The sequence below is a fragment of the Ailuropoda melanoleuca genome, chromosome 7 (assembly GCF_002007445.2).
Source record: "Ailuropoda melanoleuca isolate Jingjing chromosome 7, ASM200744v2, whole genome shotgun sequence".
Classification (NCBI taxonomy): domain Eukaryota; kingdom Metazoa; phylum Chordata; class Mammalia; order Carnivora; family Ursidae; genus Ailuropoda; species Ailuropoda melanoleuca.
The window spans coordinates 25,274,233-25,301,283 of NC_048224.1; the positions used below are offsets into that span (position 1 = coordinate 25,274,233).

Genomic DNA, 27,051 nt, shown 5'->3' on the forward strand with positions numbered 1-27,051 from the left:
TTTATATTTAAAACCAGTCTAGGAAGATGATGAGGAAGGCTTTGTGGAGACTTGTGAGAACATTCTAGGTTCATACAGTCGTCTGTGTAAAACTGCAAAGGTGCAGAATAACTTGATGCTTTCCAGAAACTGCAAATAATTTGGTATAGCCATGGTGGGGTGTGGATGGAACTGTTGAAGGATTTTTATCAGGGAAGTAGCCTTTTGTTTGTTTTTAACAGCTTAACATCATGTTCTCATTTGCATTTTAGAAAATCACTGGTTGTTTGGGTGAAAGGTGAATTGGAAAGGATGCCCCGGGGGTCAGGAGACAACCAAGATCAGAGTCTTCAGAATAGCAGAGGTAGTTGAAGCCCTCAGTGGATGAGAGCACCCAGAGCGAATGGGTGAAGTTGTAAAGGGAACAAGGACAGAGAGCACTGAGGATACAGTTATTTAAGGGTGAACAGAGCAACACTCAAAAAGGTTCTGAGAAGAATTAGGAAAATAGAAGGAAAACCAGGGGAGAGTAAAGGTACAGTCACTAAAGGAGGAAAAGTTTTCAAAGAAGAATTAGGTTCAACAAAGTTTGGAAGAGAAATCACTAACATGAAGGCTAAAGAATCCCGAAAGCAACATTTGGGAGTAGTGAGGGGGGAAGCCAGATCTCAGAGGGTTTGGAAGGAGAGAGAAAGCAGGGGAAAGGGAGATAAAGGCGAATGGACTATGCTGTAGCCTCATGGAGAAGTCCATTGGCTTCTCAAAGGAAGTGGGTTAAAAAACCATAAATGGTATAATCTCCGCTGTTGGGGAGATCATAGCCTCAGAAGACTTCACACTCCTAAACAGACACAGAGGAGCTGCCCTTGGGGTGGAGGATGAAAGGGGAGGTCTCCAGCAGGGAGGAGGGGGTCAGAAACAGCAGATTGGCCAGAGCCCTTTGGAACCCCCTCCCTTTACGACTTCACTGTCTGGTGGGTGTCTCTAGGCACAGGGGATGCTGTGGCTGGCATTCTGAGGGTAAGAACAATTCTGGTCAGAGGTGGGAGAGGCATTAAAAGTGTTGTGGTGTGTTTTTGTTGTTAATTGGATAAGACTTCATATAGAGATGCTATTCTTTCTGTCCATAAGTCTCCAGTGATCTCTCACAGGGCTCTTCTGTTGATTCTATACGTTTTTTAAATTAAAGAATGAATGACAATTCAATGAATTCATGAATGACAAAAGAAGCTGAGATCTCTTTGAGATCCTGAGCATCAGAGTAAGATTCAAAAAGGTCTTACCAAATCTGGAAAGAATAAAACAAAAAAGCAGGGACCAATATGAAGTTTGATAGGTAAGCTGTACTTGAGTTGATTTGGAATATTTAATTGATCGCACACTCAGAAGGAATCAGCACTTTGGAAGGTCTTCCAAATACTTAAAATGACTGTCTTCATTGATAGACTTCAGAAGGGAGAAGCTGATAGTCCTCTACTCCTCTAAACGAGTTACTGCTCACCTGCAAGTTCTGGGTACTTCATTTTAAAGGAACTGAGGGACTGGGGGCTGTGTCACCTACCAAGCAGCAGACTCAGGTGAATGTGGTCTCTGACTTTCTCAAGGGCTGTCACACAGAAAAGTGAGAAACCTTAGTCTTTGTATTCCCTGGGGACAAAACTGAGACCCACTCCCCATGTCAGGCCCCTCCTTCTTCCCTGATCTCATTCCTCTACCTCAAACCCTATCCTGGGGACTTAGGGAGGATTTTTTAAAGAACAGAAATAAACAGTCTAATTCAAACATACTTTATATTGCAGGTATAATAAAGCTATGGTTGGGAAGGCCTAATCTGAAAGCCAGAGTCGGTTCGGCCTTGAAATTTGATATTTAAATAAATGGAAAAGAAGGAGGCATTCCCAGCAGGAAAGGCTGTGTACTTAAACATGGGAATGGGGTGGGAAGAGTGGTGTCAATGAGAATGGCAGGTGTTGGAGTTTGAGGGGAGAGCAGCCTAATTGGTGGCAGGTGTGGATACCTATTTGAGAGATTAGACTTTATTCTGTGGGCAGTAGGGCCACAGGGGATAAAGCTGGTATTTTAGGAAGCAATCTGATTTATGTAAGAAGATCTGGATGCAGAGAGACTAGCCTGAACCAAGGGTGACAGTGGGGATTCATTCATTTAACAAATACTTATTCAGTACCTTTTATATGCCCAGATCTATTCTAGGCACTGGGGATACATCAATGAACAACTCAAAAACCCTGCTTTTTTGGAGCTCTTATGAGGAGTAATAGACAATAAATAAGATAATTTCTAATAGTGATAAAATGCTAAAAAGAAAAGAAAACAGGATAATAAGACAGAGTATGACTTGCCAGGGGGACTGGGGTGGTCACCACTGAGGTGGTGATGCTTGAGCTGATGCCTGAATGATGAGATGATTTCCGGCAGAAGAGCAGATGCGAAAGACCCTGAGATGTTAATGAACTTGGCATGTTTAGGGACAGAAGGAAGTGTGGCTGGAGCATAGTATGCAAGGGAGAATGACAAAGGTTGCTCTCTAAGCACAAATTGGGGGTGACAGGAGGGTATATTTTGAACATGTCCCCTGGGAGTGATTCTGACACCCCTCCCCGATGGGGTTGTGATCACTATCCGCTTAAGACTCAATGAAGTAAATAAATGGGAAAAGATGAGGGATACCATTTCCTGTGTAGTGCAATGTGACAAAGAGAACGTTAGCCCCTAAATCAGACTCTGGCTTAGGCAGAATTCTAGCTCTGCCACTTCCTAGTTGTGTGGCAAATGATTTAATCTCTCTAAATTTCCAATACCCTGAGCTGTCAGGTAAGGATATTAATTCCTGTCTCAAGGATTTATTGAACCAGAGTTGTGCTAGTGAGCCACACCCTGGGTTTCTGGCATCGTAGAAGCTTGTAGCGCCACCTTGTGTCATCCAGATGTCTACAGCGTGCACAGTGTTAGAAGAAGTACAACTCACAAAAGACAATCTGGCTGTGCACTATCCTGGAGTTTTGTATTTAGCTCTGAGCCCCGTGTCTTCAGAGACACCAACCTGAAGATTGGCTGAAAGAACAGGAAAGGACCAGTCTTGGGACCCACAACTCTGTGGAGAGGGAGCAAATGTGGGCCCTGAGGCTCCAATGCCAGGATCATGAAAGAATGGGAATGGGGTTGATAGGGGAGACAGGAGGCTGATTCCAGCTGCAAATGAAGAAATATTATGGTTAGATTTGCTTAAGAATGAAATGAGTCAGCTTGAGTGGAGGTAGGCAACGATGCGCAAAAACTTGAAGTAAATAACATCTTACCTTGAAAATATGTGACCCTTACTCCAACTCTTTAGGCCTTAGAAACAAAGGAAATGGTGGTTCTGCCATTGACAGAAGTGGAAGTCATCGGGAAATTCAATAGATGAACTGCTTTAAAATAACAAATTTTTTGATGGGGGAGGGGCAGACGGGGAGGGAGAATCTTTTTTTTTTAAGATTTTATTTATTTTATAGAGAGTGACCAAGTGGGGGGAGGGGCAGGGGAAGAAGGAGAAAGAGAGAGAATCTCCAGCAGACCAGCAGACTCCCCACGAGTGCAGAGCCCAACATGGGGCTTGATCTCACTACCCATAGATCATGACTCATGAGATCGTGACCTGAGCCAAAACCAAGAGTCAGGGGTTTAACTGACTGAGCCACCCAGGCACCCCAGAGGGAGAGAGAGAGACTCTTAAGTAGGCTCCATGCCCAACACAGAGCCTGAGATTGTGACCTGAGCCAAAGTCAAGAGTTGGATGCTTAACCAACTAAGCCACCCAGGCGCCCTTAAAATAGCAAATTTTAAGTGAAAGTAAAATCCTCAAGCAGAATGATCCAGAGATTAAGGGGAAGAAGGGGGCTAAAGCTATGGGTTCAGGAGTCATCTGTATGAATGTCTGAACTTGAACAGTGCTGGGGAGAAAGCGTAAAGGGAGATCTAAGAACGGAGCCTTAAGATACACCCACCCTTGAAGTCAAGAAAACGAAGAAGGGGTGAAAAGTCAAGAGCACAAGAGAGTTCAGCATCATAAAAACAGTGAAAAAGGGGCGCCTTGGGTGGCTCATTCGGTTGAGTGTCTGCCTTCGGCTCAGGTCATGATCCCAGCATCCTGGGATCGAGCCCCATATCGGGCTCCTTGTTCAGCGGGGAGTTTGCTTCTCCCTCTCCCTCTACCTGCTGTTCCCCTACTTGTGCTCTCTCGCTATCTCTTGCTCTCTGTCAAATAAATAAATAAAACCTTTAAAAAAAAATGAGAAAGTTTTACAAAAGATGGGAGGAGCACTGTCACATTCCCAAACTTGGATTGCCCTTACCCCATTCAATACCTACGACCCAGGTCCTGCCCGTCTCTTCCCCTCTCCCCAGTGAGCATCATCCGTCTGCTGCTTTGCTTCCTCTCCTGGGGGTCCCAGGGTCTGTCATTCTGATTCCTCCTCCCTCACTGTTGCCACAGGGGGTGGTGCGGAGAGCAGACCAGTCCTTCGCTACAGCAAGGAACAGAGGCCCACCACGCTGCCCATCCAGCCCTTCGTGTTCCAGCACCACTTCCCAAAGCAGTTGGCCAAGGCCCGGGCCCTCCACAGCCTTTCCCAGCTCTACAGCCTCTCTGGTTGTAGCCGAGCGCAGCAGCCTGCCCCGCTGGCCGCCCCTACTGCTCAAGTCCCAGCCTTAGCTCCCTCGGGGGAGTCACAGGCACCCACCAACAGAGGTGCCAGGAAATCTGGGCCTGAGCCAGAAAGCTCACGGCCGTCACCCCTGGGGAGCTACTCCCCCATCCGCAGTGCTGGCCCCTTTGGGCCCAGCACCGACTCTTCTGCTTCCACCTCGTGCTCCCCTCCTCCAGAGCAGGCCGCGGCCACAGAAAATCCACCCCCATGGAGTCACTCCTGTCCTCCTGTTGCCCGGCCTGCCACCTCCCAGCAGCCACAGAAGGAGGATCAGAGGATACTGACCTTGGCTGAGTACCGTCTCCATGGAACAGGAAGCTTGCCTCCTCTGGGCTCCTGGAGATCTAGCCTCAGTCGAGCAGAAAGTCTAGCCCGGGGAGGTGGTGAAGGCAGCATGGCCTCCAGGCCCAGTAACGGTATGAGCTTTACCCTCCACCGCAAGCATTTCTACCCACCACCCTGCCCCCCCCCACTGCCTTTGAATGCCTTCTTATACTCCAACCTGGAGTCAGAGGTTAAAATGTTTATATCTCCTTCCCCAGCATCTGTGGATAATACCCAAGCACTCCCAGCCCTCATAGCTTATATGGGCGCACTGGGTGGATGTGAAATGCTGTCTCCTGCTAACTCTTGCCTGTCTCTTCTGCTCATCTGTTCTGCTTTCAGCCAACCACCTATCCCCTCAAGCACTCAAGTGGCGGGAATACAGGAGGAAGAACCCACTAGGGCCACCCGGATTGTCAGGGAGCCTAGACCGAAGGCCACAGGAAGCTCGGCTGGCCCGAAGGAACCCCATCTTTGAGTTCCCTAGCTCCTTCAGTGCTGCTGGCCATCTGAGCTGCCGGCTGAATGGTGTGTGGGCCAGGTCCCCTGCATGCCCAGGGCAGGCTCTCCTGCAGCTGGGCAGGGCTAGAGAAGGGGGCAGTCCCAAAGGAACGGGTCTCCGAGGGTAGGAGGCACAGAACTGAGCAGCAACTCTTAGAAGGAGAGTTGCTTGAGAGTGATTTTTCTCTTCTTTTTCTTTCCAGGTCAAACAGTGAAGCCATTACCACTGACCTGCCCTGACTTCCAAGACCCCTTTTCTTTGACTGAGAAGCCTCCAGCTGAGTTTTGTCTGTCCCCAGATGGCAACTCAGAGGCCATTTCCATTGACCTGCTTCAGAAAAAAGGTTAATATTACCCCCAGCTCAGGCCAGGAATTCTGTTGTCAGTACCTATTTGTGCCTATTGCCCTACTGTCTAGCCCTCCAGAATATTTCCCTATCTTAGAACTCCCAAGTGCTAGGAAGGAATTAGCACAGGAATGGGGGCAAGGTAGATGTCCGTGCATTGTGTATGATGGGTATGCATTGAGTGCACAAGGATCATTTATCAGATGCTTAAGAATCAGGCTTCAGTCTCTTACCTCAGGGAGCTAAGTAGAGTGAGGGAGACTGCCATGTCATAAAAGAATGGCCACATGCTCTAATGGGAGAGTCCAGGTACTATAGGGCCTGACAGCTTGGGTAAGCATGCTGGTAACATCTACTAAGATATGTAGCAAATAAGGACCACTGGACCAAGAGAGCTGTTTCAGTGAGATGATGGGGAAAGAATTGAGCATAATTGTGGCCTGAAGGGATGGAGCCTCTGGGAAGGGAGGAAGATGACGCTAAAGTCCGTTATAGAGGCAGAGTGGGGGGTTCAAAGTTGGGAAAAGGGAAGAACCTTGAGCAGGATGGAAAGAGAGTGAGGGGTCAGGAAGGAGGGTAGACAGAATGTACTTATGTCCTTTGGATGGACTGGGAAGTTGAATTGATGACCAGCGGCCTCTGTTCTCTGGGTGAAGTAGAACCAAGGGCTTGAGAAGAGGGGTAAAGATTTGGCAATGTGAGAACATAGCAGAGGGTACCGCAAGGCACACGTCAAAGAGGTGCCCCTGTCAGTCACTGTTGTGAGTGGCCCTGGACTTTCTCCAGCAGCCACGAGCTGGGTTTCTCAGAGCGGACAGGATGGAGAGTTAGCTTGATCCAGGACTGGAGTAAGATGCAGTCACTGAGATGGGTCCACTGACAGTGACAACAGTACAGGGCTTGAGAACTGGGCAAAAACAGGAAGGGGCCAGGGCCTGGTCCTCAGGAAGACTGAGACCCATGTGCAGGGACAGAGAGAGAGAGTGGACGCCTCTCCCTCTCTCCACTGAGGGCTGTTTCAGCTGAGTTGCCCAGGGACTTGCTTAGGAACCTGTCACATGGAATTCTTACTTGCAGGGCTGGTGAAAGCAGTTAACACTGCTGTGGACCTCATTGTGGCCCATTTTGGCACAAGCCGGGATCCTGGGGTGAAGGTAGGCAAAAAACTGTGGCAAGCTGAGCTCTACCCTGCTGACCCTCACCCATCCCATTCAGTGCTGCCACCTTCTCCTACTCTCTTGCACCTAGAATCCGGAATTGGGTACTTCAGGATGGGGATCACAAGAGAAGCACAAGAATTGAGGCCTAAGAGAGTCCGAGAAGACCACGGTCGGGCTTCAAATGATTCCCTGTTCTTCTCTACTCCATCCACAGGCAAAGCTGGGGAATAGTTCTGTGAGCCCCAATGTGGGCCACCTGGTTCTGAAGTACTTGTGCCCTGCAGTCCAGGCTGTGCTGGAGGATGGGCTCAAGGCCTTTGTGCTAGATGTCATCATTGGACAACGTAAGAACATGCCATGGAGTGTGGTTGAGGCTTCCACACAGCTAGGTAAGTGCTAAGTGGCAAGATGAGGACCCTAGGTGGAGATTCGGATTCAGGACCTGGGCATGTGACTGCTAACTCTGGCTTCCTCTCAGGCCCGTCCACCAAGGTCCTGCACGGCCTCTACAACAAGGTCAGCCAATTCCCGGAACTCACCAGTCACACCATGCGTTTCAACGCCTTCATTCTCGGCCTGCTCAAGTGAGTGTGTGGGGCAGCAAGAAGGGCAAACCACAGCCCTCTCCCCTGGGCTCTGCTACTTCTGTGGAGCAGACTCCCTAGACTGAGACAGGCAAGGGGGGATCTGCGGGGTCTGCAGGATCTGTGGCCAGGGCCCAGGCTCACTTTCTCCCCATCTAGCTACAGCCTCTCTCAGTAGGTCCCTGTGTTCCCACCACACCCATAACCCTCTGGCACTGATCACCAACACGGTCTTTTGCTTTTATAAATCCATAATCTGCCGCCTTTGGAAATTGATCTGGTTCTCTGGATATTGTAAACCTTGATCCACTCAATTCCAGCACTACTTCCAAATCCTACCTGACCACAAGGCCACCTTGAGATCCACATCCTTCTTTCCAAGTATGGGCCCAGGTCATCCCCTTTGGGATATGTACCCTGTACTCTCACTCAGTAGCTGCCCTGACTTCTTGGGTCCCATGTAAGCCAACTCCATTCTAGAGGGAAGTAATTGGCTTGTGAAACACATGTTCACCCCTTCCCAACATCCCCCACTGACCTTCCAGAACTATTTTACATGAAATGAACGGGGTAGCATCCCTGCCATAGAAGGGAGATAATCACCTATACCTCTGTGCTATGTCTGACCCCTCTCTGTCTCCTTGTACTTTATCATCTGACTATCTCCACACAAGATTCAACTCCCTCTACCTGTTTCCTTACAGCATCCGGTCCCTGGAGTTCTGGTTTAATCACCTCTATAACCACGAAGGTAATGCCCGGAACACTGCTCTCTCTTGCAAACTCAATATAGGCCAGACCTCAGGGGCTCAGACGAGGGAGGCACGGCTCTTTACAGATGGTAGAGGTGGGGAGGGGGACCACCCAAGCTTTCGTCTTCAAAGCCTGGGCTTCCAGCCCAGTGTCTCCACAGCTTCTACTTGTATTAGAGCCTTGGAGTCAGCAGGATACTCAGGCAATCTGGAAGTCAGGGTGGCCAGGAACCCCCACTCTCCTCTGAACTTGGGGCCGCCACTTCGGGTTGTGGAGGTCACGACCTGCGCAAACTCCAGGCAGCCTCTTTTGCCCTGGAGTGCACCCAGGGACACAGCGTCCAGCCTGTACGGCAGTACCCAGTGGCTCTGCCAGCGCTGCTTCTCGGAGCCCCTCCCCGGGCCAGGCTCTGCTTCTCTGTGGGGCTCAGCCCTCTGTCTTGCTCCCCTAGATATCATCCAGACCCACTACCAGCCATGGGGCTTCCTGAGTGCAGCGCATACCGTGTGCCCCGGCCTCTTCGAGGAGCTGCTGCTGCTGCTGCAGCCCCTGGCCCTGCTGCCCTTCAGCCTCGACTTGCTGTTCCAGCACCGGCTCCTGCAAAGTGGGCAGCAGCAGCGGCAGCACAAGGAGCTGCTGCGGGTGTCCCAGGACCTGCTGCTGTCCGCCCATTCAACGCTGCAGCTGGCCCGGGCCAGGGGCCAGGAGGGGCCCGGAGACATGGACAAGGCGGTCCATGGGGAGCGGGTGAAGGGTGTGGGTGCCCCTGAAGGTGGAGAAGATGAGGAGGAAGAGGAGACAGAAGAGGTGGCAGAGGCAGCTGGGGGCTCAGGGCGTGGCAGGTGGGCCCGAGGTGGACAGGCTGGCTGGTGGTACCAGCTCATGCAGAGCTCCCAGGTCTACATTGATGGCTCAACTGAAGGCTCTAGGTTCCCCCGTGGTGGCAACAATAGCAGCAGTGAGAAAAAGAAAGGGGCAGGAGGTGGGGGACCACCCCCCCGAGAGGGAGTAGTCGAGGGGGCAGAGGCCTGCCCTGCCCCTGAGGAGACCCTTGGCCGGGACAGGGGCTGGCCCTTCTGGATGGGGAGCCCCCCTGATTCTGTGCTGGCCGAGCTGAGGCGCAGCCGGGAGAGGGAGGGGTCCACTGCCCCCCCAGCAGAAAATGAGGAAGGAACCTCAGAGCCTTCACCCGGGGGCATCAAGTGGGGACACCTCTTTGGCTCCCGAAAGGCTCAGCGGGAGACCCGGCCCACAAACAGGTGAGAGGCAGCTCACGGCGTAGACGGAGGGATTTGGGGAGCCTATCTAAGACAGAGCACAGACAGAGCCAGAGCCCCGGTTGTTCTCCCGTAGGCTACCCTCCGACTGGCTGAGCCTGGACAAGTCCATGTTCCAGCTAGTGGCACAGACAGTGGGTGCCCGCCGAGAGCCAGATCCCAAGGAGAGCCTGCAGGAGCCACACTCTCCAGTCTTGCCCTCCAAGCCTCCATGGTAAGCCCTGGAAAATGGGATTGGGGGCTAGGTTTGGCTTTGGGTGGGGTTTCTCTGACCTCCATTTGTTGTTTCCCCAGCGAGGTGAAGGCATTGTGCCATCATCTGGCCACAGGCCCTGGACAGCTGAGCTTCCACAAGGGAGATATCCTACGGGTGCTGGGGCCAGCCGGAGGAGACTGGTTGCGCTGCAGCCGTGGCCCGGACACCGGCCTGGTGCCTCTGGCCTATGTGACCTTGACCCCAACTCCAAGTCCAACCCCCGGAAGCAGCCAAAACTGAGGCCCTGTGCATGCTGGTGGCCTCAGGAACCCTCATAACCCCTGACTCAGAGCCTGAGAGCCCTTCCCAAGCCCTCTGGCTTGGCCACAGAGAGTAAACTGAGAGCTGGGGGCCATACATCCCTGTGCTCAGTATTAATTACTCCCCATTAACTGTCCCAGTGACCTCATCCAGACCTCCACCCAGGAAAGGAGGGAAGGGATGCAGCACTGGGCTGCCAGGATTTCCCCGGCCCATCTGGGTCAGCCCTTCATAGGTACGGATAAGCACGTCCCTATGGAGGGGGGTGACCAGAGGCCCATTTGCAGGGTTCCCTAGGCCAGGTGGTGAGGAGGAGAGGTGACAGTATTGGGGCCAGCTCCTTAAGCCCCCAAATGTAAATAGGCTGTGGCCAGTGCCTGGTGGTCAGAAGAGGGAGGAGAAGCCCAGGCTTCTGTTTATGTATTTATTTATTTATTTATTACACCTATTAATAAAAAAGGTGCTTGGCCTCCAAACCATTTCTCTTTGTGCCTCCCCCCCACCCTCGGGCCCACCTCTCTTCCTTCCAAAAGGATGGCTGGGATAGGAAGACAGAGAAGAGAGAACTTGAAGTCCAGGTACCTACACCAGGAGCTGCTTCTGGAGGGTGGTGAGGCCCAGTGCATCATGGGTGAGATGCCCATACGTGTGGCCGAACTGGAACTTATACCCTGTATGGACAACAGAGTCTGTCACTTGTAGCCAGTGGCATGGAGAGCCATTTATTTCTCAGTCAGTGCCTAAGCCCTCCAAAATCTGGTCCCAGCTTCCCACTGTGAGCTACCTCATTTCCTTTTCTGCCCAGTGAGAAAGCTGAGCCATATGATTCACCCCCCCCCATATCTATTAGTTCCAACCCCCCCAAACCACTTCCACCCATTCCACACACAGACAAAAATATTCCAGTCCCCTCTGGAGCTATCCTCACCTGGCACATAGCCCCCATAATTAGGTAAAAGGCCTAGGTTCTGAGGGTAGGTCCTAGAAAGTGGAGGGAGATGTTTGGGATCCTTCTGGGGTCTCCCCCCTGAGTACATCTGTCCAAATTCCTGCAGTGCCCGGTTGGTGAGCACAGGAAAGCTGGAGCCGAAGAGGAAGCGGGCACGGGGCACGTAACCAGTGAAGCCTGGGGGGATGGGGATACTGAGTCAGGACCTCCTGGGGGCCTCCCCATGCCTTTGGTCCTGACCCACTTCCTCTCACCTGGCATGAAGAACTTGCGAGGATCTTTGTCATCCATGGAATAGGGGGAAGCCTTGGGAGAAGTTGGCAGAGAAAAAATAAGGCTATCAAATTCAGCCCCTGTGCTCCAATGGGAGATAGAGCTGGCCGTCAAGCCCACATCCCTGTACCCATAGCCATGCTACTCATGGCCACCCCTAGGCCCGGCCACACAGAGGTAAGGCTCCCCACTCCCAACCCCCCTGCACTCCCTCCAGCCTTCTTGGTCTCACTTGGTCCGCCTCTTGCCCCAGCTCTGGCTCCTTCTCTGCCTCCAGCTCTGGCTCTGGCTTTGGTTCTTGGTCTTTCTCCACATCTTTTTTACCCTTGTCCTCCTTTGGCAGCTCTTGACTCCCTTGTCCCACAGACCCCTGAGTGAAATCATTTAGAGCCTCAGCCCAGACCCGGCTGCAGTTCTTAGCAAAGATGAACTGTGCCTGGGGTACAAAACCTGGGTGGGAGGGGGCAAGGAAGATTTCAGTTAGTGTTTGGGGCACACGTTCTGGGTTGGGGACACCTGTTCAGACTGTCCGTACGTACCTGTGTACCCAGGGATCATGCTGGAGCTGAGCCTTTCATGCCCACGCCTGACAGGCAGGCTTCCCCTGGGAACCTCAGGAGATGCTGGAGGCCGGATGGGAGGCAGAAGCGTGCGATGGGCAGGGGGCCAGGCTAGGCCAGGAAATCCTCGAAGTAGCTGACCAGTCATCTGCCCATAGGTCTGGCCCATGCCGAACCGAAGTAGTGGGCAGTGTCCGGTGTACCTGTAGCAGAGCATTCACCCACTCACCTCTCCTTGCACCCCCACCACCCCCAGATAGAAACACAGACCTCTGAAGCCCTGATCTTTTTTTTCTGGATTCGGCTGGGTGTATATTTGGAGCAGGCATTTCTCAGTTCTCTCTGGGTTTTCAACCCTTCCCCTCTGCTGTTACCCCGTTACCATGGAGAAGACAACACAAAGTGTCGTGGCAAGCCCAGCTACCACTATCCCTTTGCTCTTCCTTTTCCATCCAACACTGTGAATATCTCAACCCTAGGCCTACATACCAGTTTGTCTATTGACCCCCAAGCCCTAGGTGGCACAACTCCCATGTCCTTATACCCCATCCCCAGAAGCAAGCAGAGGTGTGCTCTGGGTAGAAGTCTTACCCTGGGATATAATGAGGGTTCTGAGGGTTCAGCCCTGGTAGGAAGGTGCTGGCCATGAGAATCCAGGCAGTTCCTTTTGTTTCCCTTGGAGCCGAAGCTCTAGGCTGTGTGTACTGTGTCCAGGGCTGTGGGGCGGAGCCAGAGGCAGGAGGCGGTGCCAAGGGAGGAGAGAGGGGAGGAGGCACGAGTGAGGTAACTGCCAGGGCCAAGACCCTCAGAACAGAACAGGGGCTCACTGGTTGGCCTACTCCAGAACAAATGCAGTCGACCACATGGGGGTAGGGAGAAGTCTGAGTGTGTCCTCCTCATTCCAGGGAGCAAAGGAAGCCCTAAGGTGGGAGGGGAGAGATCAAAAACTGTTAGGTCCATTCAGCTCTATCTTTAAAGAGGACCCTTCCTTCTTTGTGAGTGTTGATTGAAAGTGATGGAATTCCTGGGAAAAGAGGGTCTTTAAGGGGATCCCAGAGGGGAGGTGACACGGAGAAAAAGGAACCTAGAGACCTCTAAGTAGTGGCATTAAGTTTCTTTTTAACCATTTTAATTTGACAAGAATTATTTACTGAATACCCACCACAATCTGGATTATCATTCAACAAATAACGCCATGCTCTGCTAGGAATATTCTGTAGTCAGAAAAGCTAAGCTCCACATGACTTCAGGGAAGTCATTTAGTGTCTCTGAGCCTTTTACAAAATGAAGATACCAGGACTCACCCTGCTACTGTTGTGAGGCTCGAATGAATATATACAAATGTGTTTTGTACCACCAAAGACCATGAATTCAGAAGCGGGGGGGTGGAGGGGAAAGATCATGGGCCTGAGGTCACACTGTCATGGTCCCCTACTAGCTTGTGGCCTCAAGCCAACTGTACCTTGTCTGAGCAGGCGACTTAACATCTGAACGTGAATTCCCTAAACCCAAACATGAAGGTTAAAGTAACCTAACCTACCAGGGTGCTGTTAAGGATAAAGTCAGTGTGGAAAAGAATTTACCCCAGCACCTGGCATTCAGCTACTAAAACTTAATTCTCTTCCCTGTTGTCTAATATTTTCTCTAAGCTTCTAACACACATGGGAAACCTGTGACTGTAACCAAATTCAGTGGGTTTTCTACTGTGGGAGTTCAAGCAAAGGAGATAATGATGGTAATGTTCCAGGGGACAGGGGTGCCTTAACAGACATTAAGCATCTGCCTTTGGCTCAGTCATGACCCCAGAGTCCTGGGATCATGCCCTGCATCAGGTTCCCTGCTTGGCAGGGAGCCTGCTTCTCCCTCTCCCTCTCCCTATGCCTGTTACTCCCCCTACTTGTGCTTATTCTGTCAAATAAATTAAAAAGAAAAAAAAAAAAAGACTAGGGGACAAATTAGAATTAGTTAAAACAATTCAGGAAGTTCCTGGCTGACTCAGTTGGTAGAACATGCAACTCTTGATCTCAGGGTTGTGAGTTCAAGCCCCACACTAACTAAAAAAAGAAAGGGAAAAAGAAGGAAGGGAGGGAGGGAGGGAGGAAAGAAAAAAGGGAGGGAGGAAAGGAAGGAAGGAAAAAAGGGAAGGAGGAAAGGAAGGAGAAAGGAAGAAGAAAAGAAAGAAAAAAAAGGAGAAAGAAAAAGAAAAGGAAAAAGGAAAGAAAAGAAAGAAAAGGGAAAAAACTCAGAGCAGAGAAGTATGGACCAGAAAGAAGAGCTCTCAGAGAAGGGGGAGCATGAATGGAACTCAGCTCTGGGGCTGAGTCGGGGTCAGGCCAGTGCCCCTTTCAGGAGGCAGAGCTTCTGCTCTTCTCCCCACCCGAGTCTGACATGCCCAGGCTGACAAAGCACGCGTACCTAACCTGTGGATTGCACAGGAGCACTGGGCCCCAAGGAATACATTTCACGGTCCTCACTGTTCTGCCAAGGACGGCCTTGGTATGTGTCATGTAGAGCTAGGGTTGTAGACTTGGCTCACTGTTAAGGAAATACGCTAGATGGGGATGGGAAGTGAGGGGAGAACCCAGAAAAGCAGCAGGATGGCAAGGTTAACAAACTGGACTTTTGGATTCTGTAACAGACACTACTGGTTGCACACTGAATACCCATTCCCCTACCCTCATCTCCCTTTTTAACAGAACCTTGATTTTGTTCTGTGGAGCAGCCAGGAGCTTCGGGGAAGCTTGGAGCCAGCCCTGGGAATGAGTCCTGATGAATCATAGTGTCCTATTCCCCTTGCCCGTGATTAGTGAGGCACAGGCTTACGGCATTCTGGACAAAAAAGGGAAGTCTGCCAGGATAAGAGAGGGCCCTAAGAAAAGTAAGCAACTTAGAATGCTCTTTAAAAAGATGCATGACAGGGACACCTGTGTGGCTCAGTTGGTTAAATGTCTGACTCTTAATTTCGGCTCAGGTCATGATCTCAGGGTCGTGAGATGGGGCCCTGCGTCAGGCTCCAGGCTCAGCACAGAGTTTGCTTAAGATTCTCTGTCCCTCTCCTTCTGCCCCTCCGATAAAAAAAAGATAAATCTTTTTTTTAAAATGCATGACAAATTAGAGACAGAGAGGTGGACAAGAAGGAATGATGCCCTTTCCTGCCTCTAGAAGTTCTATGGACATGATGACAGAACTTTGGTAGGCATCATGAAACCTTGTGGAAAGCTAGGCTAACCTGGGGACAAACCCTGAATACAGCAAGGATGGATAGTAGAGTAAAAGGGCCTGGGTCCTTGATGAGCTACTGAACTAACCAACCTTTTTATATGAAACAATTTCATTATTGTTAAAGCCAATTTAAGTTTTCTTTTATTTGGAGCTCAAGGCAGCATAACATAAAAATAAAAACAACAACAAAAACTAGTTCAAATCCTAGCTTCCCTGGAGATATGGACCTTGGCCAAATTCATCCCCTCAAGCCTCAGTCTCATCCATAAAATGAAGACACTAATGTTACTACTTCATTGAGTAGGACAAAGTAGCAGGACAAAACAGTAGCACAGGATGATACACAAAGAGCAACTGGCCCAGTGTCCAGCTGATGTTAAGTGCTAAGTAAATAGCAATTCACAGTGTTTGGCTGGAGTTTGGTGGGAATGGGAGAAAGGAAAAGAGCTGAGGACAGTAACAGAGGTTGGGGGTTTAGGGGAAAGCGTGTGAAGCTGAGAAGTTGAAAGGTTAGAATGTGAAGGTGGGATATAGATTAGAAGGTAGAGGCTGGAACAAATTCTGCAGAACCAACCGTGGCAGTTAGAATCAGTGTGTGGATTAATACAAGTTAGGAAACAGGTTACAGTGAGTCTTAGATTTGTGTTTGTGAAGAAACAGTCCACTCCTCTTGGTGAAATGGGCTGTTACTATTGTTGTTTCCATCTGTGTAAACAGTATTTCTAAGTTCCTGAAGATCGGAAAAGTGTTCTAACCTGGGAAGGAAGTGAAAGAACTAGCTGAGGGGCCCACAGGATGGCTCACTGCCTCTGTGCCCCCAATTCCAGGGGACGGTCATCATGGCAACCCAACCCCAGCTCACTCCTCATGGGAGCTGCACAGCCAGCACTGGTGGAGAGGTTTCACTGGGATCACACCTGCTCACAAAATGAGGGTCCAGTTAGGAAAACCACATCAGTGCCTTGACCGTTCCACACAGCGTGTTAGGTCTCCAAAACAGCAGTCTATAACCGTCATTCTGCTTTTAATCCTGACCAGGAATTGCTGTAAAATTTCATATAAGTACAAATATCAAATCATTGTGTTGTACACCTGAAATTAATGTTATATGTCAACTATACCTCGATTTTTTTTAAAGATTTTATTTATTTATTTGACAGCGATAGAGACAGCCGGCGAGAGAGGGAACACAAGCAGGGGGAGTGGGAGAGGAAGAAGCAGGCTCATAGCAGAGAAGCCTGATGTGGGGCTCGATCCCACAACGCCGGGATCACGCCCTGAGCCGAAGGCAGACGTTTAACCGCTGTGCCACCCAGGCGCCCCAACTATACCTCAATTTTTTAAAATCCATCAGAATATTTACCCAAAAAAGGTTTTAGATGGATCCCAGATCAGTCATTTGATTGTAAGACATTACTGGGCAAGCATAAATCTCCTTAATGAAGATGAAATAAAAAATCACGGGGCCCTTGAAAAAAATTCCTCAGATAAGAGACCACCAAAAGTGAAACAAGATGTGAAAAGAATAAACTCCAAATGATTACATACAACACAAAACCTTTTTTAATTAAAATAGATACAATGATTCAACAATTCCACTTCTGGGTATTTACCTGAAGAAAATGAAAATATTAATTCAGAAGATATCTGCACCCCATCTATGTTGATTGCAACATTATTTACAATAGCCAAGATATGGAAGCAACCTAAGCGTCCATCAGTAGATGACTGGATAAAGAAGATGTGGTACATACACAATGGAATATTACTCAGCCATAAAAGAAGAATGAAATCTTGTCATTTGCAAAAATCTGGATGGACCTAGAGGGATTATGCTAAGTGAAGTAAGTCAGACCGAGAATGACAAATGCCACATGATTTCCCTTATATGTAGAATCTAAAAAACAAAACGAATGAACAAACAAACAGACTCATAAATATAGAGAACAAAGTGGTGGTTGCCGGGGCGGGGAGGGGTGAAATAGGCAAAAAGCAGCACACGGAGAGCTGCAGTAAAACGACATCAAAAGGAAAGCGAGGTAACGATGAGCATGAGTTTCAGATGCCTGCCTACAGGGAGTGAGACAAATGGGAGGAGAGACCACACGGTTAGATGTAGGTTATTGTCAAGGTCTCAGTTTTGGGGATAGTGGCTTCATAAATGCTTATTATTATACATTAATAAATAAAGCAGGACCAATGATGAGACTATATCATAAAGCAGGGATTATGTTAATCCAAATCTGGGCATTTGACATCCAAGTGGTAGGGTGGGGATGGGAGGAATCCAAGTAGAAATGACCAGAAACAGTGGTATTGAGTGGTAGATTTTAATACTCTTGTTTTAAGTAACTCAAGAAGTCAAAATACTAAGAAGGAATACCAGAATCTGAATAAGGATGATTTATTAGCTATACACCCAGGGGACTTCAAAAACTGGTCATATAGTCTAGTCCTGACTAGAGCATGGCACTAATAGTACAGGCTTGGGCGAATCACTTCAAGTCTTTGAGCCACATGTATAAAATGAAAGAGACTCACTGGATGGGTATTAAGACTCCTTCTAGTTCTGGGGCACTTGGTTGGCTCATTTGGTGGAACATGGAATTCTTGATCTAAGGGTTGTGAGTTTGAGCCCCATGTTAAGTGTGGAGATTACTTAAAATCTTAAAAAAAAAAAAAGACAAAAAGAAAAGGAAAGAAAGAAAGGGAAAGAAGGAAGGAAGGAGGGAAGGAAGGGAAAAAGACCCTTTCCATTTCTAACTCCCTTCTCTATTTGTCGGTGCAAATGTTTAATAGGCTTTAAAAAAAAATTTTTTTCAAAAAAATAACAGAAACTTCGACATGCTTTCAGAGTCATTTCTAAAATGCAACTATATCTATAAAAGTTCCATACAGTTTCAGTGATCTTTAAAATGTGCATTTTCCTCCTAGGATGCAGCTCCAATTAAATCTTACTCAACTGTAAGTTTTCCTGAAAATAGGCCACTATCTGGATATCACTGCTCTGAGCACAGAGGATGGATCAAAGCAAAGGAAATGTCACAGTCTCCTGGCCTTTTTACATGTATAATATTCTTCAAATCCACAAGGATCAACATTAATTTATTCAGTCCACTAAATTTCATTGAACTTCTCTGCCAGGCAGTTACCTTCTGGTCAATACAGAGATGAAGAGATGAATTAGATATAACTCCTGACCTCAGTGATGTTACATCCTTAAAGAAGAGACACAGGTACAGAGAAAGTCAAAACACAATAAATGCCACAATGGAGATTTAAACAAAAACAAATTGCCTTATAGGGCACCTGGGTGGCTCAGTCAGTTAAGCATCTGACCTTTGATTTCATCTCAGATCTTGATCTCAGGGTCGTGTGTTCAAGCCCCACATTGGGCTCCACGCTGGGCATGGAGCCTACATTAAAAACAACAACAACAACAAAACTTACCTTATAACTGGCCACAAAGAAAAACCTCAAAAATTTCAACAAGCACAAAATAAGCCACATTTACTCACACAAACACAATAAATCTGTAAATGAAAAATAAAAATTAGGTTAAACAAACAAACAAAAAAAAAAACACTAAGACATTTTTTAAAATTTATTTTAAGTAGGTTCCACCCTGGTGTGGGGCTTGAACTCACAACCCTGAGATCAAGAGTCATGCTCCACCAACTGAGCCAGTCAGGCACCCCTAACACATTTTTAAAATGCCTTCTTAGGGTGCCTGGGTGACTCAGTTAAGCATCTGCCTTGCGCTCAGGTCATGATCCCAGCTCCTGGGATCAAGTCCTGCCATCAGGCTCCCTGCTTCTCCCTCTCCTCCCAGCTCAGTGCTCTCTCCTGCTCTCTCTCTCTCTCTCTCTCTCTCAGATAAATAAAATCTTTTTTGAAAAGTCTTAAATAATTCTTGGGGCAAAGAAAAAAAGTATGATTATGCACCATCATTCAGAGATAAATAACATGAGAATTCATCAAAGCTTAATTCAGAGGCAATTTTTTTTTAAAGATTACTTGAGAGAGAGTGAGCAAGCAGGGTGAGGGGCAGAGAAAGAGGGAGAGAATCTTAAGCAGACTCCCTGCTGAGAGAGGAGTCAAATTCAGGGCTCCATCCCAGGACCCTGAGATCATGACCTGAGCCGAAATCCAGAATCCAACGCTTAATCAACTGAGCCACCCAGGTGCCCCTTCAGAGGCAATTTTTAGCCTTGAGTGCATACTGACATCATGACTAAGGACATAGGCTTGATTCTGGATCTCTCACTAGCTGTACGACCTTGGGTAAACCGGTAAACCTCTCTGGATCTCTTTTCCCCTCTTCTATAAAATGGGAATAGTAATACTGTAAGCATTAACTTAAATGCTAATATAAAGCAGAGTAGTTGCTGGCACCTAATACACTGTCACTAACATCACAGCAAGCATTCCAGTGGGAGAGGGGTTTGTGACCAGAAACAACTGCCTACTCTCCTGGCCCAAGTACAGGAACAGGGTCAAGAGTGAGAGGAAGAGAGATTATCTTAAAGATGAATTCGATTGCGTGGGTACCCAAGGCAAGAATTATACAGCCTGTTTTGTAGCCTGGCCTCGTGGAAACTGGAATTGAGGACCTTGAAAGCTGAGAGGAGCGAAGGCCTTGTTTTCACTTTTCTCCCTGGGACCACATGCTTCTCTCTGTGAATCTGCTCACTTCTCTCTCTCTCCTCCCCTCATTCTCTCTCTTGCTCCACAAACTCTCTGTCTCTCCCCTTCCCAGATGGATTTACCTGCCACTATTAGTTTCTATTCCCTCATAACTTCAGTGTGCATGTGGCTCATTGGGAAATGAGCTCCTCTTCCCCCACCATCTCTGTAACAGTGATTTCTTAAGCAGGGACGTGCTTCAGAATTACGTAGAGTGTTTTTTTAAAAATATTCATGGCTGGCCCCATCCAGGTTATTCTGAGAATTAGGTCCCTGGTATATAATTTTTTTAACTTTTTAATTTGGAAAAAAAAAACCTACAGAAAAATTGCAATAAAAATATAAACTTTACCAAGATTTACCAGTTGTTAACATTTTATAGCTCAGAAGTATAAGATTCCATGTGCCCAGGAAGAAAGGAGAGGCAGATACAGATGGACACTGATACCTGTCTCTCCAAAGCCTGGCCTCGCAGCAGATGAGGTGGCTGCCCTGACCGGTCAGCCATGCCGAGGGAGGCCAGGACGTCACGTGCTGCAGGCTGTGAGGACCTCTGCAGAACAGACTACAGACAGCCTGGCCAGGTAAACAAGTCTAAAACCAACTAACTAAATTAGCTAATAAATAAGCAGCCAACTCAAGAAGCTAGAAAAAGAGGCACATCATACGCTAAGGAAAAGAGGAGGAAAATTTTGTGAAGCGAACAATAGACACCAATAAACCAGAAACCAGAAAAACAATAGANTATTTGACAGAGATAGAGACAGCCAGCGAGAGAGGGAACACAAGCAGGGGGAGTGGGAGAGGAAGAAGCAGGCTCATAGCAGAGGAGCCTGATGTGGGGCTCGATCCCATAACGCCGGGATCACGCCCTGAGCCGAAGGCAGACGCTTAACCGCTGTGCCACCCAGGCGCCCCAGGAATTTTTTTTTAATTATAAAAGAATAATATGTGAAATTCCATGTAACTAAACCAAAAAGTTTCAGTGCAATTAATATTGTCTGAGAAAATATAAATCAAAATCAACCCAAAATGATACAGAACATCTGAATAAAATCATAGCCACAGAAGAACATGAAAAAGTGGCCAAATAGATGCCCCCTACCCAAAGACCCACAACACACTTAATTTACCAAATCAGTATTAACTTAATTCAAGACCTGACATACTCAAGACCTAACAACCTCACACAAGTTATACAGATGAAAAATTCTAAATAAAACATCAAACCAGGGATAGCAAATAGCATGATGCTTGTCTGCTCTCCTCCAATCTGGTGGGAGATACCACTAAATGATCACAGCCCTCTTTCTGGGGCTTCTCAAGGCTCTGCAAGACAGCATATCTTGAGTGGTTTCTGCCAAAGGCTCAGCGTGAGGGAGAGCTGGCACGTGTTCTCTCTTTGTTACCCCTGAATTGAGAGCCCAATACGGGCAGATACGTATCTGTCTATCTTGTTCACAGTGTCTCTAGCATGCAGCACAGCTGTCTGGCACATAATAGGAACTAAACAAAATCTAGCAATATTGTAAAGGAATACTATACATTAAGATTAGTAGGTTTCTAGGACTACAGCAGTAATTGAACTAGAAAATCTATCAATGTAGTTAACACGAATAAACCAAAGGAAATAGCCATTTCATCACTCTCACAGACCCTGGGGAACTCTTTTAGGAAATTAAATATCCATTTGTGATTTTTAAAAGGCTTTTTAGTAAACCAGGAATAGAAACATGAAAAAGAATATTTGCAATGAACAGCCAATATCAAACTACATCAAAGAGAAAAGCCAGGGCCAGAATCCACAAACAGATCTCATTCATTGTACCAAATCCAATTAACTAGTCACTTAGGGGAATGTTACTGTGAGGTTTCTGAAAAAGGGTTGTGGCTTAGCAGAAAAAAGTCCTAAGGATTAGCTATGTTGGCCGTGGGCGTAAGATGGATGCCAGCATGTAGAGTGGATAGTCCTTCACTTCAGGCAATCTTACAAAAGTCAGAACCAAGACAAGGCCGATCACTATTACCTTTACTACTCAACATCACTCTAGATAGTCAAGACAGTACGTGAAAGAAAAATAAGTAATAAGAACCATCAATGTTGGAAAAGAAGAAAATATTTATCTGCTTAGCTACAAAACCCTAAGAAGCCACCGAAAAACAATGAGAATAAGAGTAGTGTAAGATGGCTTATTACACGGAAAATAAATTCAAATACGAATAGCTTTAGCCAGCACGACCAGTTAGATGTCATGCTGGGGGACTCCAGAATATCTAAGTGTTCTTCAGAGGATTACCCAAAGCAAATCAACTACGTAAGGTTGAGGCAACTGTGTGTTTGCCTTCCAACAATTTGACTAGATTGTAATCCCTAGAGCAACCCCTAAGAAAGTAACTAAAATATGTTTTAAAAAAATACGAAAACTAGAATTATATGTTAAAAAATACTGGTTTAAACCAACAAGGTAGTAAAGGAGTAACAGAGGAACAAAACACATCAAAAGGAGGGGCACCTGGATGGCTAGTCGTTAAGCGTCTGCCTTCGGCTCAGGGCATGATCTCAGCGTTCTGGGATCGAGCCCCACATCAGGCTCCTCCACTGGGAGCCTGCTTCTTCCTCTCCCACTCCCCCTGCTTGTGTTCCCTCTCTCGCTGGCTGTCTCTCTCTGTTAAATAAATAAATAAAATCTTTTTTTAAAAAAATCAAAAGGAACATGAGGCAATGAAAATGTGTGTTCACACAAAAACCCGTACATGAGTGTTCATAGGAGCATCATTCAGAAGAGCCAAACAGTGGAAACAAGCCAAATGACAGTCAGCGGATGAACAGATAAACACAGTACATTCACACAATGGAATATTATTTGGCAAGAAAAAAGAAGAATGAAGTACTAATACATGCTATCACATGGATGAACCTTGAAAACACTATGCTGAGTGAAAGCAAGATACAAGAGCCCATCTATTGCATGATTCCATATATGAAATGTCCAGAAGAGGCAAATTTATACAATGAGAAAGTTAACTAATAGTTGCCTAGGACTATGGGTAAAGGAGTTGGGGCGGGCGGCGGGGAGGATATAGGGAGTGACTGCCAATGGACATGAGGTTCCTTCTTGGGATGATGAAAATATTCTAGAATGGATTGTGATGATAGTTGCAAAACTCAGTGAATACGACAAAAATCACTGAATTTTATATTTTATTCTTTTTTAAGATTTTATTTATTTGGCAGAGAGAGAGACAGCCAGCGAGAGAGGGAACACAAGCAGGGGGAATGGGAGAGGAAGAAGCAGGCTCCCAGCGGAGGAGCCTGATGTGGGGCTCGATCCAAGAACTCTGGGATCACGCCCTGGGCCAAAGGTAGACGCTTAACAACTGAGCCACCCAGGCGCCCCTGAATTTTATACTTTAAATGGGTGAATTATATGGTATTTCAATTATATTTCAATATAAAACTGATAAAAGATAAAATTGTAAAATACCCAAAAAAGCAACCCAAATCTAATAATGCAAGAGGAGAAGGAGAGAGAGGAGGAGGGGGAAGAGGGGAAAGAAAAGAAGAAAAAAAACATCACGATCAAGTTAGGTTTATTCTATAAATGCAAAGTTAGTTTAATTTTAGAAAATTAATTAATGTACTATATCATTATTTAGAAATCTTTTCTCCCTTCCTACCATCCCCACTATCGACAGAGTATACTTTGGGCTTTGCCATATGACTTGCTTTGGCCACTGGAATTTTGACAGACATGTTATGACCTACAGACATGAAAGCAGTTGCAAAACCGTACTTGTCGTCTTACATTTCTTCCATCGCCATGAGAAGAACATGCCCAGGCTATCCAGCTGGTCCCAGGAAGAGAGACAAATGGCACACAGCAAAACACACTAGCCAATCCTAGTTTAGAATGCTGACCCCAGTCAACCCATGGATTTAGGAGAATTAGTAATTGTTGTTTTGTGCCACCAGGTTTTTGGTTGTTGTTTTTTTTTTTTTTTAAGATTTATTTACTGGGGCCCCTGGGTGGCTCAGTTGGTTGAGCATCCACCTCTTGATTTTGGCTCAGGACATGATCTCAGGGTCCTGAGATCGAGCCCCTCATCGGGCTCTGCACTAAGCGTGGAGCCTCCATGAGATTCTCTCTCTCTCCCTCTGCCCTTCCCCCTGCTTGTACTTTCTCTCTCTCAAAAAAAATTTTTAAAGATTTATTTACTTATTTTAGAGAGAGAGAGTGCAAGCAGGGGGAAGAGCAGAGGGAGAGGGAGACAAGGAGACTCCCTGCTGAGTGGGAATCCTGTCACAGGGCTCAATCCCAGGACCCGGAGATCATGACCCGAGCCAAAATCAAGATTTGGATGCTTAATTGACTGTGCCACCCAGGTATCCCTATGCCACTGGATTTTGATATGATTAGTTACATGCCGCTTTTGTGGTAAGAGCTAACTGGTATACGTAGCTACAAAAAACCCCACGGTAAACATGAAACTTAATAGTGAAAAATCAAAAGCATTCTTTTAAAGATCAGGAACAAGATACAAGCGTCTACTGCCATTACTTCACTCAACACTATACTGAAGGTCTCAAGCAAAATAACAGACATCAAAGATATAAATATTAGAAAAAAAAAACTATAGTAAAGATTTTGTATTTTTTGTTTGTTTTTTGGTTTTTTTTAATTTATTTATTTGTCAGAGAGAGAGGGAGGGAGAGAGAGAGAGCACGAACAGGGGGAGCAGCACACAGAGGGAGAAGCAGGTTCCCCACTGAGCAAGGAGCCTGATGCAGGACTCAATCCCAGGACCCTGGGATCATGACCTGAGCCAAAGGCAGACGCTTAACGAACTGAGTCACCCAAGCACCCCGATAGTAAAGGTTTTGAATTTGATTCTGAATGAGATAATGGAGGTTTTGAGCAGAGAGAGAAAATGAACTGACTTACACCTTAAGCAGGAGTATTCTAGATGCTGGGTAGAGAAGAGGCTGTAGGGAGACAGAGGCATAAACAGAGACCAAAAAGAAGACTGCTGCAAAAATCCAGGCAAGAGGCAGAGGTGGCTTAGATGGGGTCAGAGGCAGTGGAAATGTCAGAAGTGATCAAGATATGGATAGATTTCAAACGTTTAGCATACGCAATTTGTTGATATGCTGAATATAGGGTAGAGAAAAAGAGAAAAGTCAAGGATAACTCTGAATTGTCCTGCCTGAGCACCTAATAGATTAGATTTATTGAGGTGGGAAAGCCTTAGAGAAAAGCTGGGAAAGAGGTACAAGATTCAAGAGTTCTGTTTTGTACCCGCTGATTTTGAAAAGCCAGTTAGATATCCAACTAGAGGGGGCACGTGGGTGGCTCAGTCTGTTAAGTGTCTGACTCTTGGTTTCAGCTCAGGCCATGAACTCATGGGTCATAGGATTGAGCCCCATGTCCCTCTCCCATGCTCAGCGAAGAGTCTGCTGGAGATTTTCTCTCTCTGCCCCTTCCCTCCCAAACACAAGTGCATGAGCACTCTCTCTCTAAAATAAATAATCTTTAAAAAAAAAAAAAAAAGATGATATGGGGCACCTGGGTGGCTCAGTTGGTTGAGCGTCTAACTTTGGCTCAGGTCATGATCTCAGGGTCCTGGGATTGAGCCCCACATCAGGCTCCCCACTCCATGGGAAGTCTGCTTATCCCGGTTCCTCTGCCCCTCCCCCAGCTTGTGCACACACTCTCTCTCTGTCTCAAATAAATAAATAAAATCTTAAAAAAAAAAAGATATCCAACCGGAGCTAATGAGTAAGCAACTGAATATAGGAGCCGAGTTCAGAGGAAAGGTGGAAGAGAAAATGGGAGTTATTAGCTATGAACAGTATTTAAAGCCTTAGAGTTAATGAAATGACCTGCTGCATAAGTGTGTAGAAAGAAGAGCAGAGGTCCAATGATGGAGCCCTGGGTATGTCAGTGTTTAGAGATCGGGAAGATCTAGAAGATCAGCAAAAGAGACCTAGAAGAAAGAGCCAATAAAATGTGAGGCAAATCAAGAAATTAAATGAAGAGGGGCGCCTGGGTGGCACAGCGGTTGGGCATCTGCCTTCGGCTCAGGGCGTGATCCCGGCGTTGTGGGATCGAGCCCCACATCAGGCTCCTCCGCTGGGAGCCTGCTTCTTCCTCTCCCACTCCCCCTGCTTGTGTTCCCTCTCTCGCTGTCTGTCTTTCTCTGTGGAATAAATAAATAAAATCTTTAAAAAAAAAAAAGAAAAAAAATTAAATGAAGAAAGTAATTCAAGATGGTATTTTGGTTACACAGAAAATGGCCTTAGGAGACAATGCTAGTGAAGTGCCATGATGCCTACAAGTTACTTTCAAATGGTACAATAAACATGTATTCTAGTCTATCAGCTCATATATCATATACCACGTTAGAGAGACACAGAACAAAGAGCAAAACCTTAACAATTGTTGAGACTAGATGAAGGTACACAGGTATTCACCATGCATTCCTTCAACTTTTCTGCATGTTTGAAATTTTTCATAATAAAGAGATGGTAGAGAGGACTGTTTTGAGAAGAACAGGTAATCAACTATATTCATGAAACTGCTCTTCCTAAGGCCAAATAATCTTATATCCCTAGTAGCCAGGCTGTGGTCTCTAAATACCATTTCTAACTAAAAGGAACTATGAATCATTGGAAAAAATAGCTGATACGAGCTCTAGTCTAGGAGTGCACAAAATGAGCCTGGAACATTTTACCAAATCAAATAGCAAAAAACCTTAAGGGTTGTGTCAAAAGGACTCATTCCCACTGGCCAAAACAGGACAATTTAAAAATGATAAAAACAGCTAACAATTGAGACACATCATACATGTGTTAAGTTATGAGTTCATAATGGTACTATTTTAAAAAATCCTCAGAGTGCCTGGGTGGTTCCGTCAGTTAAGCATCCAACTCTTGATTTCAGCTCAGGTCATGATCTCAGGGTTGTGAGATTGAACCCTGTGTGAGGCCCAGCACTGAGCATGGAGCCTGCTTAAGATTCTCTCTCTCTTGGGGCGCCTGGGTGGCACAGCGGTTGGGCGTCTGCCTTCGGCTCAGGGCGTGATCCCGGCGTTGCGGGATCGAGCCCCACATCAGGCTCCTCTGCTATGAGCCTGCTTCTTCCTCTCCCACTCCCCCTGCTTGTGTTCCCTCTCTCGCTGGCTGTCTCTATCTCTGTCAAATAAATAAATAAAA

The 27,051-nt window shown here is 46.9% G+C and overlaps 2 protein-coding genes across 7 annotated transcripts in view; one reads left to right on the forward strand and one right to left on the reverse strand.

Annotated features, from left to right (window-relative positions):
* The window catches only part of RUSC2 (RUN and SH3 domain containing 2), a 69,725-nt gene extending 59,101 nt beyond the window's left edge, over positions 1–10,624 (forward strand). For 4 of the 6 annotated variants that reach the window (XM_011224530.3, XM_034664080.1, XM_034664079.1 and 1 more), the window contains 10 exons: positions 4,472–5,101; positions 5,352–5,537; positions 5,714–5,854; positions 6,935–7,011; positions 7,232–7,406; positions 7,496–7,601; positions 8,306–8,352; positions 8,806–9,613; positions 9,708–9,845; positions 9,926–10,624. In XM_011224530.3, the coding sequence (XP_011222832.2) occupies positions 4,472–5,101; positions 5,352–5,537; positions 5,714–5,854; positions 6,935–7,011; positions 7,232–7,406; positions 7,496–7,601; positions 8,306–8,352; positions 8,806–9,613; positions 9,708–9,845; positions 9,926–10,127 (2,510 nt within the window). In that variant the 3' untranslated portion in view covers positions 10,128–10,624. The remainder of the gene's footprint in view (positions 1–4,471; positions 5,102–5,351; positions 5,538–5,713; positions 5,855–6,934; positions 7,012–7,231; positions 7,407–7,495; positions 7,602–8,305; positions 8,353–8,805; positions 9,614–9,707; positions 9,846–9,925) is intronic. The other 2 variants (XM_034664081.1, XM_034664082.1) reach the window with 2 other exon arrangements.
* Positions 10,625–10,673: 49 nt separating this feature from the next.
* FAM166B (family with sequence similarity 166 member B) overlaps positions 10,674–27,051 on the reverse strand; it is a 19,627-nt gene continuing 3,249 nt past the window's right edge. The window contains exons 2-7 of the mRNA XM_034664090.1: positions 12,522–12,646; positions 11,910–12,133; positions 11,603–11,820; positions 11,352–11,403; positions 11,077–11,274; positions 10,674–10,819 (exon numbers count right to left, since the gene is read on the reverse strand). Coding sequence (XP_034519981.1) covers positions 10,731–10,819; positions 11,077–11,274; positions 11,352–11,403; positions 11,603–11,820; positions 11,910–12,133; positions 12,522–12,646 — 906 coding nt within the window. The 3' untranslated portion in view covers positions 10,674–10,730. The remainder of the gene's footprint in view (positions 10,820–11,076; positions 11,275–11,351; positions 11,404–11,602; positions 11,821–11,909; positions 12,134–12,521; positions 12,647–27,051) is intronic.